General features: G+C 39.3%; 1 protein-coding gene across 2 annotated transcripts in view; it reads right to left on the reverse strand.

Annotated features, from left to right (window-relative positions):
- Positions 1-13,370: 13,370 nt before the first annotated feature.
- LOC139664620 (glycine receptor subunit alpha-3-like) overlaps positions 13,371-16,708 on the reverse strand; it is a 69,113-nt gene continuing 65,775 nt past the window's right edge. The window contains exons 8-9 of one of the 2 annotated variants that reach the window (XM_071543523.1): positions 13,634-13,721; positions 13,371-13,594 (exon numbers count right to left, since the gene is read on the reverse strand). In XM_071543523.1, coding sequence (XP_071399624.1) covers positions 13,371-13,594; positions 13,634-13,721 — 312 coding nt within the window. Of the gene's footprint in view, positions 13,722-16,708 lie in introns of both variants that reach the window. The other variant, XM_071543522.1, reaches the window with a different exon arrangement.

Genomic DNA, 16,708 nt, shown 5'->3' on the forward strand with positions numbered 1-16,708 from the left:
ATGACATTTCACAAAACACAACGACATTTCACAAACACAACGACATTTCACAAAACACAATGACATTTCACAAAACACAACGACATTTCACAAAACACAACGACATTTCACAAAACACAACGACATTTCAGATTACGGAAAAGGTGGGACAACACTTCTTGTTTGTGATTGGACAGAACCCAAGTCCATTGTCGCGGACACGTCGTAGGTTTATTAGACGCACATTCTATTCTATGGGTCCAATTACTTGTGGCATGTGGACGGGTATGACACAAGTGATTTGGACCCATAGAATAGCACGTGCGTCTAATAAACCTACGACGTGTCCGCGACAAGGTTCCGCGTGGGTTCAGTTCACGAAGCATTCGCATTACCGTCTCCCTTTTAACACAGAGGCTATGTTTCTGCTTTAAAGTCAACCACATAGTTCTGTATCCAAACATCTGTCCAGGTCCGCGCAGCTCTGATAAGATGGCCCTTCTGATGTCACTTGTTGAAGAGTAGCCGCCTCGTCTCCTCAGTCCTAAATCTTTCAAGTGTGCTTTCAGGGTTCCACGGGACATTTTAATGTCATGATATGTTGAAAGCATATCAAGAATTACATCATATGAATGTCCATTGTTAAAATATTCCCTTATGATTTCAATCTCCTCTTCCATCCTTTCAAACTCAGTTTAAAATTTGTGCAAGGACACTGCTGAGAGTAGTACACAATAGAAACAGGAAATGACATTACAGTAAACTGTCGCCAGGGACTTGGGTTCTGTCCAATCAGAAAGAAGAAGTGTTGTCCCACCTTTTCCGTAATCTGAAATGTTGTTGTGTTTTGTGAAATGTCGTGTTTTGTGAAATGTTGTTGTGTTTTGTGAAATGTTGTTGTGTTTTCTGAAATGTGTTTTGTGAAATGTTGTTGTGTTTTGCCACTCAGGGCCACCGTACCAACCTACATTTAACATTACTTTAAATAGAATAACCACGGGAAATGTGTGTGCTGGGCTACTGCCAAAGCTGTGCTCCTAAATATTTCATTAATATTTCATTTAACACAAAAAATTATGTATGATCAAGATTATCACACAAATGAGACAGGACTGTATAACCATACAATTAAGTCAGTTAAGTCTACATCGTAACAATAATTATATGGAATTATAAGATAATCATAATATACTGAAATAAAAAATGAACAAAAATAAAATATTTTCACAACTAACATGTCAGAGCAGGGTCAATGAAGTTGACCCTTCTTCCCTCCCTCTTTCTCTCTCTCTCTCTGTCTCTCTGCTTGTCAGTCTATGCAAAGACGTGTGTGTGTGTGTGTGTGAAAGGGAGAGAGGGAGGGAAGAAGGGAGGAAGAGTCCAAGGCTAAATAAACTCAGTATGGTAATTACAGGTTTTGTCCAGCATGTTGTACCTGCCCTCCTGCTGCACTCCTCCTCCTCCCTACACCCTTCCACTCCTTGTCCTCCCTTTACACCCTTCCTCTCCTAATCTTCTTCCTCCTCCTCTCTTTATACTCTTCCTCTCCTCCTCCTCGTTTTGCCCCCTTGCTCTTCACCCCCTCCCTTTACATACTTCCTTTCCTCCTCCTCCTTTTATACCCTTCCTCTCCTCCTCCTCTTCTTTCTCTCTCTGCCATTTCTTTCCACTTCTTTGTGTCTGTATCCACCTCAGTGGACACAGACACAAAGAAGTGGCAGTGTTTGAATCCCTCAAATTACAGCACCTAATGTATCCAGAGATGCAGACCAATACTGAGAGACAAGAAGAGACAGACAGGAATCAACATAAAGAAATGCTCACTGCTTTAAGTTTATTTTCATCCAGAACTTTATCAGAACTATGTAAAAGTATGTACACCTCATTTTACAGAGAAATAACAGTGTGTGTATGTGTGTGTGTGTGTGTGTGTGTGCGTGTATGTGTGTGTGTGTGTGTGTGTGCTCTCAACTCAACACATAACAATATATGAGGGGGCTTGGTTGTTTATATGTGTGTTTTCACATTTTTAACCCAACAGGATCATAACAGAATGTCTTGACTCCCCACTTTATGTGTCATTGCCATTGTGTTGAAAAGTCTTTTATGTATTGAAAACGATATGTTCTTTATCACAGTGATGTATCATAACTCTGAGCAAGGGCTTATAACAAAAATACGTCATGTCACATACGTGACATTACATTTTGTGATTGTCTTAGATTTATGAAATAAAAACTCTGGAAAATGTGATCAAAATTCACATATGCAATCATGACCCAAACTCAATTTAGCAGCAAAACATCCAAGATTTAAGCTGAACTTTATTGAGGGCATGTTTAAGAATATTAGATCTCCTATAAAGTTTGTTTAAAATGATGCTTTTGTGGCTACAAGCCATCGACTGCCTCTTCCCACCAGCAGCAGCAGAAATACAGCACACTCAAGAAAAAAAAGCACATACTGCAGCCCTGCAGAGATTAATAACTGATACATACCAATATTAAACTCTGGTTCATGCATTATATTTAACAACATCATCTCTTTTTGAACAAAATAAATTATCTTTGATATACTTCTTACCATAGAAATGCACATTTAAATATAGAGTGGACTCTTCATGTAGTATGTCATACATCAAACACTAACAGTGCTAAACTCCTCCAGATAAATTTACACTGGCAATTCAAATCGGGCAAATGTTTTCATCTCTTTGAGACAGATATGTTTCCTTAAAGCATCACATAAATAGAGGCTGGTTTGAAAGTAACAAACATGAATCAAAATACAAGTCAAATATAAGATCCTTACAAAAAAAAAGTGAGGGAAATGTGAAAGACAACAACCGACCTACTCCCTGCTCTTTGACTGTTAAACCTTAACAAACTGCTGCAGCCTGGCATCACATGATTGAGTTTTGATGCTTAAGACAGCAGTTTATAAAATCTGTCACAGTATGTGATCTAATAAAACTTCACTTACTAAACTAACTGGGACCTTTTGGGGCAACAAAGGTTTAGAGGACACTGCAGAGACAGTAATTGAATAAGAAGGCTGATCTGTCGTCTGGAAGTGCTGAAAATGTGACGTGCACAGGTCTGAAACAAAGCAAGCAGACTACCTTGCAACTATTGCGCATGCTACCATCAAAAACGCAGTCAATGCAAGGCGCCTTGTGCATTGAAGTTGGCTTGAGATAAACTTCAAATGCATGTGTCATTCAATATTCCCACTGCATGTGAGGGCTGCTGGTTGTGCTCCAAAAACACAGAACACACTACCACTTATGTCGCAGTATTTCAGTATGATTGCTTTGCCATCTAAAACAATGGTGAATTTCACAGATGATTGAATTATGAATTCACAGCCTTTCTGTGTCCCAATTGGGACCAGAGTAATTTCAATGGGAGGCTCATTTTTGTACATAGAAAGCTGTAAAGCTGTAAGTGAGTGTAAGCAATCCTCCCTGAAACAAACTTTCAAACTTTTATACTCAAGGGTCTATCTTAGTCAGACATACCTAGACTTATATACTAGGAGCACAAAATCCTCAGTGTTAATTCTGTGATTGTAAAATCCAACACTATGCCAGTGTTTCTATCAGTGTTTCTATCACCCATCAGTTAGTTAGAGTTAATTTAACACTTCAGATAGATTTGACCAGACACCCAGAGCCATATCAGCAATATGAGTGGACAGAAAGAAAGAACACTGTCAACGGCAAATCATTTCCACTGAAAAATCAACACTTATTAACTCGTGAATATTTGTTGTGTACAGTGTGATTCAGCCTCCTGTACATTGCATGGACTTGCAAATTCTTTGGCAACATCATATAGCCAACAACTTTTAATAGTAATTTCTCCAGAACAATTAGGGGACACATGTTAATATTTCTGTGACCCAACTTTAAGTCCCAACCCAGACAACAAAAAAAAAACACTTCTCCCATCACCTCTTCAATCTGTTAGAAGATTTTCACAGATACTATTTCCAAGTCCTGGTGGGACAAATCTGATCGTTTGTAAGTTTCTAAACAGGTCGAGAACACATAGACTCTAGTCGTTCTCTGTACAAATGCAGCATTTTCTCCTCAACTTATTATGAAACAGAACCAGTTTGTCAATAAAAGCATGAGTCAGCAGAAACCTCCTTGCCACCTAATCAAGCTGATACTGTTATAACAATAGCATGATTGAAGGACAGGATGAACTGGAAAAATACCACAGGAGTTTCAGCATTACTCATACCGTCTACAAGTTAAAGAGGGAATCAGTGTAGTGGTTTTAGATTTCAGGGCCTTTTCCAGTTTGTAGTAGGGATGTTAATGATTAATCGATTAACCACCATTAAGAATTTGATCGATCAAGCATATGTTACCTGATTAATCGACAATGTAGGCTGTGTGCTATTTCAAATTTTTTGCTGAAATCCCACGTTGGTAAAAAAAAAAAAAAAAAATTCCACATTTTCTTGATACTTTTTAATCGAACAATTCTAACACTGCTCAACACTCAGAAAGTTAACATGAGTGCAGTGCAGAGACTTCATTGCATCATTGTAAAAACACGCATTTTGTATTTTCTATTTTATATGTCAAAAGCTGTTTTTTTACATAATGATTAATAGATTAATTGGTCATTAACGTGACCGACGATCGATTAAGGAAACTGATTCAAATTTGCATCCCTAGTTTGTAGCACTACAAAAGAACGGTGTGTCCCCAGGCACATTTTACAAGTAAATGTATATGTTAAGTATATATTCATGTGTGTGGCTTGGTGTTAATAGGTGTGTATGTGTGTGTGTGTGTGTAATGAGGAATTTCAAGTGATGTCCATAGTATAGAGGACAAATACACACACAACATTGGCAGTTAAGCTGTAAGACACAAGTGGGTTAAACAGTGTTCAGAATATGTATGTGTGTGTGTTATGTCCTTCAGTCTTAAGAGAGAGAGAGGGAGACAGAGAGAGAGAGAGAGAGAGAGAGCACTCCTGGGGTTTCCACATCTCTTCGAGGAGTCTTTTTCCAATCCCAGTCTGTTGCATAGTGCATAGTCTGTTGCCTTCAATAAATATCAGTGATGGTAGTAGTCTCCCATCGTTGTAATATTTTATTATGGTTGACTTTTGTCACAATAGTCCTTAGCAGTGGTTTTCCCATATTTGTAGTATTTTACAGTGGCTGTTCTTTGCTGTCTGTATCTGGAGTGGACAACAAATCCCATCTCTTCTCTCTTCAGTCTATATTTGTGGTCTTTCACAGTGTTATTGGAAGTCTTGGGATGGACTATATAATCCCAGGCTAGAGCAGACATCTCACATTAACAATTTCATTCGGAGCTCACATTATCAAAACTGACAAAACAGTACATGTTGTGAATAAAAGTAATATGGATCTAGGTGTCACTACAAACCACTTTAAGGTGCGCTGAAAGGAATACAGTGAAGTTTCGGTAGATTGTCCTGTTGGTCATCTTAGCCACTGAGTGATGAGAACATAGATACCAAAATCATTCATGTGTCTCTGGTAGATCATTGGCTCCAGTGCTCCAGTGCTCCATGCTAACAGGTGTGCGGGTGGTGCTGGCAATGGGTTGACCAACGGGAATGTCTCCCAAAACCTAATTGTATTCCTTTAAACATCCTTTAAACATGGTTTGGGGCGTCCCTATAGTTTAATATATTTCTCTAACAGTGCTTAATTTGTACCTTGCAGTTTTGGACTACCTGCATTCCGGTACTTATTTGCCTTTATATATGATTAGGATATCTCACAGCCAAGTATGTGGGCATTTTTATGTTGTGCACAGGTTTGTAAAAACCCACTGTTTGGACAAAATGAGCATTATGTAGCCTATACAATAATCAAATATTGTTATAGGTTGTAGGACTACCGGGGGGTAGTCGGATCTCTAAGGTCATATAGTCGGCCATTTAGTAACGTTTAGGCTATTAGGTCTACAGTAAGCTATATGGCTGCACTGAGCACCACCGTGCCTCCAATCCATCCAGACCGACTCGCGGGAACACCGACCACTTGGTGTTCCAGGACCTCATCATTTACAAATTAAGCACTGCTCTCTAATCCAGGAGGTATCCCAACATACTATCCTCCATCAACTTATGAGTTCATAAGTTGGGTCTGGGCAAGGTGTTCACCAGCTTTCTTTTCTTTTTAGCCTGAAAAACTCTCAAACTTGAAAGGTCTCAGCTTTGGTCCACATATAGTTGAACTGTAGAAAGAGAGACTATGTATCTACAGTATGTGTCTGTGTGAATGTGAGCCTGTATGTATGTCTGTGTGCACCATGCTCTTCTACCCTTGAGTTGAGCCAAAAAGACTGTACAAAATAAATTACAAGCCTTGAGCTACAGGTAACTACTAAAATAAAGGAAACACAAGTAATGGGGATGCAAAGTATCAAGTTTACCATTATCTTGGCTAACATGGCTCAGAGAAGAGATCTCATCGACTCATTGACAGAGGGTTGGTGATGCTCAACAGACTGTTCAACTGTTCAACTGATGTTTCATCAGGAATAATGTTGGTGGTGTTGGCATGGAAGTCTGAAGGAAAGACATCACCAACTAGGAAGAACTGTGGAAGCTCGTACTCCTCAACTGTGGTGTCCACAAATTGGTTCAAAATGCGAGGAAAAACAGACAAGCAACTCTGACTCAGCTGACTGCAGATGTCAATCTAACCTGAGGAGGTAGTTTCATAAACAGTTTGTTGAGAACTTCAAGTCGCAGTGCATAGACTTTTATTACAACAATAGAAACATGTCATATGGTCAAATGAGTCTTTCACTCTAATCTCAGCAAAAGATGTCAGGCCTCTTTTCCCATGGTGAAGGGTTCTGGTGGCTGTTATGGTGTAGGCTGCGTTTTTCTGGCATGATTTAGATCCACTGAACCCCTTAGAGCAGTGGTTCTCAAAGTGGGGTCCGGGGACCCCCAGGAGTCCTTGAGGGGGTTCCAGGGGGTCCCCAGCAAAAAGGGGAGTAATTCATTTTCACTATAATTCCATCCATAAGTAACACAATGACAGAATGTACGCCTATTTTGGTCATGGGTTTCATATACTTTCTGTAATAAAACATCTAAAAGCAAAAATCTTATCAGATGGGGGACCCTGGGACAAAATCTTACCAAATGGGGGTCCGTGGTCTAATTTGTGTCAGTTTAGGGGTCCTTGACATGAAAAAGTTTGAGAACCACTGCCTTAGAGGGCAAGGTAAATGCCAATAAATCCAAAACCATTCCCTGTGATCATGATTATCCTATGGTAAAGCTTTTCTATCCTGGTAGAAAGATATAAATAAAATTCAAACGGCTCAATTTGATGGCTCAAAAACGAGCCATCAAATTTTTACAGCATCTCCAATCCAGCAACCCCCACTCCTATCAGTATAATGCTCTTCAGTGCTAAGATTTGAACAAGGAAAACAGTTCCCTCTGCCCACAAATACCAGGGGTTTAGGACAACCTTCAGTCTCTCTGGCCCAATCAAATCATCTCTAAACAGAAAGAAACTGTGAGAGATATAATGATGTATGAGAGACTTATTTTGAGAGGATAAGCAGAATATACCTCAAGTTCAACCATCTGCCAGATCCTCTCAGACTTCCCTATCTATATGGGGAGAAAAGTCAGTGTGCAGTATTGAAGAATATGTATATGAAGAATAGAAGAATATGTATGAATGTATATTCCCTGAAAAGTTCTATTTTTAATGGCTAATATTATATTTTGTTGATTTATCTTTCCTCACAAACATAAACAGGGTTACATAAACACAGAAATACTGATAGTTAGTGGATGGTGGAGGGTCTGAATACACAGCAACACACACACACACACATACACTGGTATGGGAGGGGATGGGATTCATTTTCTGAAATGTCGAAATGTGGACGAACGATTGAAATGTCCTTTGAATGTGACACTACTTCCTGTTTATAGTCGTGTCTCCTTCACGTAACCGTTTTGTGCTGGGAATACGTAAATTTAACACTTCACGTTCCATAATTTGCTGTTAACAAGTCGTGTTCATTTCATGTTTTGTGCTCACTGAATGGGACGATGAGCATGAAAATGATGTAAACCATATCCCGAGACCATCCCAGTCACCAGATCTCAAACCAATGGAGCACCAAGCGATTCTGGAGCGATACCTGAGACAGCATTTTCCACAGTCATCAAAACAACAAATTATGGATTTTCTTGTGGAGGAATGGTAAAATCTATGCCACGGTGCAGTGAAACTGTCCTGGTGGATTGTGACAGGCCAATGCCGTATTAGGATATACGACATAATATGTTGTTGTGTTTCCTTTATTTTGGCAGTTAAACATGTATGTTCTATGCTCAGAACATTACATTATTATTGAGAGGAAATTGTTCAGTAAAATTTACAGGTAATATACAGTAAAATTTAAGTTATTTACAGGGTGATATCACATTTATTAAAAAAAAAAAAAAGTGTTTGTCTCAATTATTGGCACCATTTGTTGCTAATGTAAGGCAAATTTCAATACCCTTATATCAAACTGACTCATCTAGACTGCTAGTCTCTTGGTGTATTTCTTTGGAATGGTCTTTAAACCCTCAACTGCATAGTCTTGAATAAGCCTGATTTCTTCTGGTTATTCTTCTACTGCCATCTGGTGGGGGAGTAAAAACCTTATTTTAAAGTAGTTAGTGTGTATCTTCAGGCCACTGTGGGAACAGAGTGAAATTGAATCTGGATTTTACCCCTTAAAGTCCCAAAGCCTTAACATTTTATGAGTTAACTATGCTAACCAATGTTTACATATATGTGTATAAGTGAAGCAACAATTTGTTTGAGGAACCTCTTAAGCTTTGCAAGAGTAGCAGTATTTGGGCAGCTTTTTAGATTAAATGTTATCACACATTGGGAATGAACTGCTTTTTGAACAACTGCCTCTGAATGACAAAAAACTAATTGAAATTGTCTGAACAACCTTTTGGCTAATTAGTACCAAGGGCGCCAACAATTATGGAGGCCACTTTACACAAACTGCAATTTATAATACATTCATATCACCTGAACTTCATACTGATTCAAGTATATATGTCAGCTCTCATTAGATGTTCATGTAATAATCAGTAATTTGTGACATATCAATTGAGTGAAATTTTCAAAAAATGTCATACGTGTCTGCCTTTTGTAATACCCACATGCTTCTCATGCTCTTCTCTCTTCAAAAAGCGTTAATGTTATCTAATACAGTTAAAGCTGGGGTAGGCAACTTCCTTTTTGTATTATTTGGCAAAAATGTCATAACACCTTTTCAGCTATGAGTAATTCAAATAGAGAGAGAAGAGCAGGCCTCTGTGATAGCCGCTGTTTTCAAAATCTCACCACTCCCAGTAGGCCTCAACCAATCAGGTGAGCTCTCTGCAAGGAGGCGTACCTACTGCCTGTCAATCACGCGTGCATTATATTTCAGTCTAGTGTATGGCAAGCCAAACGTGTCAAAACGTGTGTACTACGTCCATCCCAGTCCTGCCTGTCCTGCAACCTGAAGAGAGAAAACTAGGGGAGAGTCACCTTAAATGTTACGCGTTACAGTTGTAACACGCACGTTTTCTCTTGCTATGTAAATCATGATGTCATCACGTCGGCATGTGGCCAGTGCCGTACTAAACGTCCCTGAGAATTATCAACAGGATTCGTCCGCTCTGCAGGGAATGGCGGCTGGAAAACCGGTTTAGCACAAAGTAAGTAAAAATTAAGATCCAGAGGTATTTTTCGAATATAAAGTTCTGTTTGTATGTTGTGGAGCTAAAATCCACACGGTTGTCTGCATGTATCTGTTCTTCGTCAGTTAGCATAGTTTTCACATCATGCATGCTAGTTCTGGTCTGTAAGGAACGCCAAAGCATGGGTGCGACCAGTGGCTCATTTGTAACACGTCAGACTGTAAAGCTTAGTGACTTGGGGTGTTGCTACATTTTTGACCCTCCAGGGGTCAGTGCGCAATTACGTACGGGCCTCCCCAAAAAGCATGCGCCGTCCTGGCCAATACTCTGTGTTCAGTCAGACGTCATTCAATTATATTCTAAAGCAGATTAGGGTTGTATAGTATTTTTACAACTTCCATCAATCAAATTCGCTAACTATGTAGGCGTAATCAATGTTCTTGCCAACAAGGAAGGACACGAATGCACCAACTGGTACATCCGGGTAAGTTTTAATAATATCATTATGTTTTATACATTATCTGATCACATCCTTGGTATGAAATCAACGTAAAAACAGTTGCTTGACTGAAATATTGTTGATTTGCCATGAAAACTATTTGGTTAATGCTGTTTTTTTTAGCCGTGTTACAACCGTAGCTTTGAGACTCACATGCGCTTCAATTGTAACATCGGACAGCGTCCACTTTCGGTTTAATTCCTCACGACTTGTTTTCTCTATTGAAAAACTTTAAGTGGTTTATATTGGAATATAGTGGAAATATTACATATGTAGGTAAAAAAATCTCTGAGTAAAAGTGAAAAGTGAAAAATGTTACAATTATGGCGACTCTCCCCTACTATATCCACAGAAGAGATGACATGAAACAGCCATAATCCAAACTGAATACTGGGACTGGAATAAACTTGTTGTGAAAGGAAGCCACTGCACAAGACTGTTCATCAGGAAGGAGCCACATTCAGGTCAGTCAGCCAACTGGTGTTGAGTACTGTAGCTATGGTTTTGCAACTGTGGTAGCTAATCTATGTGTGACAAAAATATATTTCAGTAACACCTAGACTGAGCTAGCAGAGCTGTGTTTTGCTTAAAAGGTTTGGAATTTATCAAGTTTGGCCAATGTTAAGCACCCGGCGCTCTCTCTCTCTCCATCTAGAGTGAACCTAGCTTGTGCATGGCTAACCTAGCAATGTCCATATCACAATGTGTGTGTAATCTATGTTACAGTAGGAAGTGAGGGAGCAGAGAGGGAGGAGGTGGATTTTTTGTTGCATACTTCCTCGCTCATTTCTACGGAAGCCGAGAACGGCCGTGCTTGCAATTATTTTTTTAATGCCGTTATCTCGAGTTCATTATTTCATTATCTCGAGATAACAAAGCTCGTTTTCTCGAGATAACGGTTAATTTATCTTGTCTCGAGAAAACAAAGACTGATCTGAAATGTATAACAGAAAGACACAATGCAATTTCTGCCTGTGTTAGACCTTGATTGAAGTACATTCTGATGCGTTGATCAATAATGGATACTCCTTGATCTGACATTTTCAGCTTAAATAAGTTGCTACAGTTGTCAAGACGCCATCTATGCATGCTGGCATGGCACTCCTGATCTCTGATAAACATTATAAGTAAAAGAGGAAACAACATTTTGTTTTCTTGTGATAACGGGTTGATTATCTCGTTATCTCGAGATAACAAAGCTTGTTTTCTCGAGATCACAAGATAATTAACTCGTGATCTCGAGATAACGGCATTAAAACAAATAATTGCAAGCACAGCCGTTCTCGGTTTCTGTACATTTCTCCAAAGTTGCTTACCCCAGCTTTAATGTCAATACTACAGAAATATAAATCTAATGTTGGGTAACTGGATAACTAGCTAGCATACCTATTATGACTAATTTAAGCTTGTACTCTAAATTAGAGTACATAATGATTGTTTTTTTGTATCCAGCTTGCAGTTGGACAAAACTGGAAATGGCCCTTTCCTAAAATGGAAGCAACCAGAAACTATTCAATAATATTTTTTAAAACATATTTTCACATTAAGTAGCTGTAAAACACACCTATCTACCTTTCAAAATTGTTGGACAAGTTTTACACTGTTTTGAATACATTTTAAAAGCTGCATTTCAATGTACAATAACATTTACAACTTTAGACTATAACATCGAGGAAAAAATAAATGACCTATTTTGATAGTTATAGCCAAGTTGCTTCATTCATTAATTGAATTAAAATTTTTCCATAAGATTTAGATTCAATCATTATAATTTGTTTGTCTTTTTATCTCTTTGCTATATTTTTTTTTACAGTACCTTCAGTTTTATTTTGCATTACATGTTTTATTCCTTGCACTTGTTCCTTGTGAAGCACTTTGCAACTTTGGTTTCAAAAAGTGCTCTATAAATTAAGTTTATTATTATGTTATTATTTTAATATGCTACATAAATCACCATGCAATTTCTGAAAAACAGCAGCACAACATAAATTTGCATGGCTATCCCCATGGCATGTCTTTAAATTAAAAATGATAATTACCAGGAGGACATTTTTGCTCAGTAATTTACAAATTCACAAATGACATGAACACTTAATAAAAGCTTACATAAGGATTGAATCAGGATTCATGACTGTGCCATGTAGCTCTTATGATGCTCTTGTCTGAATGTATAACGAATGAATGTGTAATGAACCAGAACTCATGTGAAATGTCACCAGGTATTTTATGTGTACAAACACTAGGAATAATTATGAATTACACCCTCCTTTTGTATAACCCTTGTCTCAGTATATCTTAAGGCTTAAACATCCATCTATTTTCTGTTGCCTCTCCATCATTGCAGTAGATTCAACAGGTGAAATCCAGGGTACATACGCATTTTTCATTTCAAAATTCTCACACTTGATTTTCAGACTTTTTTAAGCTTTCTTAAAATTTCTTAGAATTTTTTTTGTTGGTGTTAAAAATAATGAATCTTGACAGTAGCTTGATAATGACTGTCAGCTAGGCCATATTAATCTATGTCTGAAGATTGTTCTTCATAACATGTGAACTGGCAGTGGGTCTATAGCTGTATGAAAAAAAACTCCACTATGACGAAAATTCAAGTTGCACACTCGTTTTTTTGAAAACATTTGGTAAAGCATGAAACTAAAAGAAAAGAGAAGAGCGTGCGAATTTTCTTCAGAGTGGAGTTTTTTTTTCTGCACCTTGCTGGGTGTGCGTTCTTCCTATTGAAATATAGGGAATGGATGGTCATATGTGTACTGGTACAAAACAACCTTTGCTGCTTACATTTTCTGACTTTTGTCCAATTCTCGTACTTTACCGGACCTGGAAATGACGAACTACAATTTCCAGACTTTCTACCTTTTTTTCTAGACTTTCGAGAGCTGTGCAGCAACCCTGGAAACTGGGGTCAGAGCCTCCACATATGTGGATTCACTTGGTCAGTTTTTCATAGAAAGAGCAGGTAGCCTATCCCTAAGATTTTGTACACAGTAACTTTTAGAGAGCACCCAGGTGAATACATTGAAAAACAAAGCTGTAAATAGTTTAACAGGAATAATCTTCCTGCCAGGAATAATCTTCCTGCCACCCCCCATTCCTTATCTGTGTGCGTCTATATATGTCTAACCTACGTGCTCTCTCTTTCTCTATTGCTTGTGTACATCCTCGTGCCTAAGTATCTTATAAAGAACCCAGTAGAATATATTGAAGAAGAGAAAAGCTAAGGGGAAGCCGGCCCTGGACACAGTGTCAATCTTCTTGGCTCGGTCAATAAACAACTTCCTCATCTCCTCGTGGGTTTTACCCCTTGCACCTAAGGGCCCTCCACCTCCTGCTGCTCCAGGGGGATTCTGGGTGGCGCTTGCCGTGCCTCCTGGGGTGCTGGCTACAGCGACGGTATTGTTGGCGCTGGCCTTGGAAATGGAGTCCTTTTTGTTGCTGGGGGTGGAGGTTACAGCGGCTGTGAAGCTCTGTCGGCTCTCGCGCACTTCCTCTTCCTATGTTGGAGACAAGAAGTAGTGGGTAGGAGGTCAGATAATAGTGGTCAGTCAATAAGCTCCTCACATACTGTACATACCTCTGATGTGCCCTTGAGCGAGGCACTGAACTAGGGTTAGACCGATACATTGTTTTTCTGATATATGGGTCCAACATTGCCCTTTTATTGAAAATGGGATCTAGTCCAGTAGGTGTCGTCCACCTCTGATATAATGGATTATGCAGTTTGACTGATTACATATTTATTGTAGAACTGAACAATACTACACTCGTTGTCTATGGGAAGTCCTTAAAGGAATAGTTCACCCAAAAATGAAAATTCTGTCATCATCTACTCACCCTCATGCCAAATGAAACACAGGTGAAATTTGTTAGTCCATATAACACACAGGGAGGCTGCAGCACAACTTGGTAGCAGCCTTCTCCAAAACAACTGAAGTCAGTGGGGACCAGTTCTTCAGAGTTCCAAAAAGACCTACAGTATATTTACACCATCATTTAGTGCAAATCTTAACTACAGCTGATTGATTTGCAACAAATAATGGTGTATAGGTCTTTCTATTCACAGTGTGATTGTTTGGCTGTTTTTGTTTTGGAGCTCTAAAGAACAGGTCCCCATTGAATTCAGTTGTTTTGGAGAAGGCTGCTACCAAGTTGTGATGGCAACCTCCCTGTGTGTTATATGGACTAACAAATTTCACCTGTGTTTCATTTGGCATGAGGGTGAGGAGATGATGACAGAATTTTCATTTTTGGGTGAACTATTCCTTTAACATGAATTGATTCTGATTGGAGACATTTTGATCAGATTCCACCCAAGTACGCATGAATATGTTTCATTACTATTATTTGTTTTTTATTATTTATGCTCTAAATTCTGTTTCAGAGGCTTTTCCATGCTGACAACAATAAAATTAGGGATAAGCACTGATTCATCAAATCGTCAAATCGGCAATCGATTTGGCATCAAATCATCAAAATCAATGATATGTAATATTGGCACAAAATATCGACTATCTGCAAAAATATCGGTATTGGCCCTCAAAAACCCAACCTTTAATGGCCAGTCAGTCTACCACCATACATACCTCTGATGTGCCCTTGAAATGACTTTACATCGAGTTTTGATAGCGCTCACTTGGTCAATATAAAAAAGGAGGAGAAGTAGCAGGAGAAACTTTCACACCTATCAACTGCCCATTTTATTAGTCATGTAACAAGCCCTCCTTCCCCTCTGCACTTGGTAAAACTTACCAAACCATACGTCTTGCAAGTGACCACGTGCAGAGCAGGGGGTAGGGTCCAAGGTCGAGGTCTTCACGGGTCTACCCGGACCCTAGGATCCGAGACCCGACCCGGGACCCGTACGGGTTCGAGTCCACGTTTTACTATAGTCAATCGGGTCCGGGTCGGGTCCCTTTCTATTACCGCAGGTCCCGGGTCTGTTTATCATTATGTGTAATGCCCGAGTGGATCCGAGAAGACCCGTGATCAGCGCTGATCACGTGACGAGACGAGAGACGCATGGAAGCGCTGTGTAAATTGCGTGATGATCAGGCTGACCTAGGATCAGATTACAAGAGCGAAAATAGGGTGAAAAAAACGTTGAGCGGCGCCAGCGAGTTGGAGCGGAGAAAAGGCGCAAGATGGATACCTTCTTCACTGAGGTGAAAAATAAGCTAAAAACTATTGTTTTAATCATCCATTTAACATGCAATTTAATTTCCTTGTCACTTAGCCTATTGTAGCTAAGTAGCTGCTAGATTCCAGTCTCACTGTCATCTACTGGACAAACTGTAGAACAGCACAACTTGGTCTTGTCTTTCTGTTATTTTGATCTCCTTTTATTAGGCTACCATATGTTGTATCCGACATGATTAAAGGTTTTTAGCAGTAGAATGGTATTTTTCGTAGCAATTTTAATTACCGGGTTTGTTGGGTCCATAAAATAAACAGGTCTTGGGTCTCTCTCCTCTCGGACATGCACTGGGTCGGGTCTGTAATATCTCGGGCAAAAACGGGTCGGTATATATATATATATATTTTTTTTTTAAATGATCAGGCCCAATCGGATCTCAGAACGAATTTCCCGCGTCCATTAGGGTTCGGGTCCGTCATTTTGGACCCGTGAAGACCTCTAGTCCAAGGGGGAGCAGAATATTTTAAACGGACCAAAAAGCACATGAACGCACAAGCCTGCTGTCCGAATACACAACCAGCGTGCACGTGAATGTTAAATTAGTTGTCCTCCAACCCCTCCAACCCTCCTCGCCTGACCTCTCAACCTCCCTTACTCCCTATATTCAGACTTGACCTGCACACATTACCACTTACAATAAACATTTTCATTCTTAAAATATCCCTATCCAGTGGTGTAGTGCAGGGTATACGCTCTTATTTTTCAGTCGGCATTGCGTATACCCACTTCTGAATCCCCTCTGATGCAAATCATTCAGTAGTGTGCTGCAAAGAGCGAGAGAGAGAGAGAGAGAGAGAGAGAGAGACAGACCGCACAAAGAGACTACTTCTGTTTGGATCTCTTCCCAACTCGTCTCTCCCTAACATTTTCGTCTCGTTTTTATTCGTTGACGAAATTGTCAATACATTTCGTGATAGTTTTTGTCATCATAAATTATTTTTTATTTAGTTATTATCTTGTTTTTGTCAATGAAAAAATGTCGTTGACGAATAATTATCATTTGCAAACTGCCCCTTGACAAATAATGTTAAATTTATAATGGTGGCACACTCTGGCCTACACTATCTGTTGCAAATCAGCTGTTCCAAGAGACACTTTACAAAATAAACTACTGGCCCATAGACTACTTGCAAGGTAGTTGTCCAATTTACATGTGTGGCTGGACTAAGGAATAAGGAATAATATAATATGTAGTTGTCTCACCCTATAGTCTGTGGGCCAGTATTGATTGCAAAATCTGCACCTCTTCTGTGGCTATACTGTGAATACTGTGAAGGAGCCACATTA

The sequence above is a fragment of the Centroberyx affinis genome, unplaced genomic scaffold, assembly GCF_046629955.1.
Source record: "Centroberyx affinis isolate AG114_WGS23_722 - 3 ecotype Tasmania unplaced genomic scaffold, CSIRO-AGI_Caff_v1 ptg004333l_1, whole genome shotgun sequence".
Classification (NCBI taxonomy): Eukaryota; Metazoa; Chordata; class Actinopteri; order Beryciformes; family Berycidae; genus Centroberyx; species Centroberyx affinis.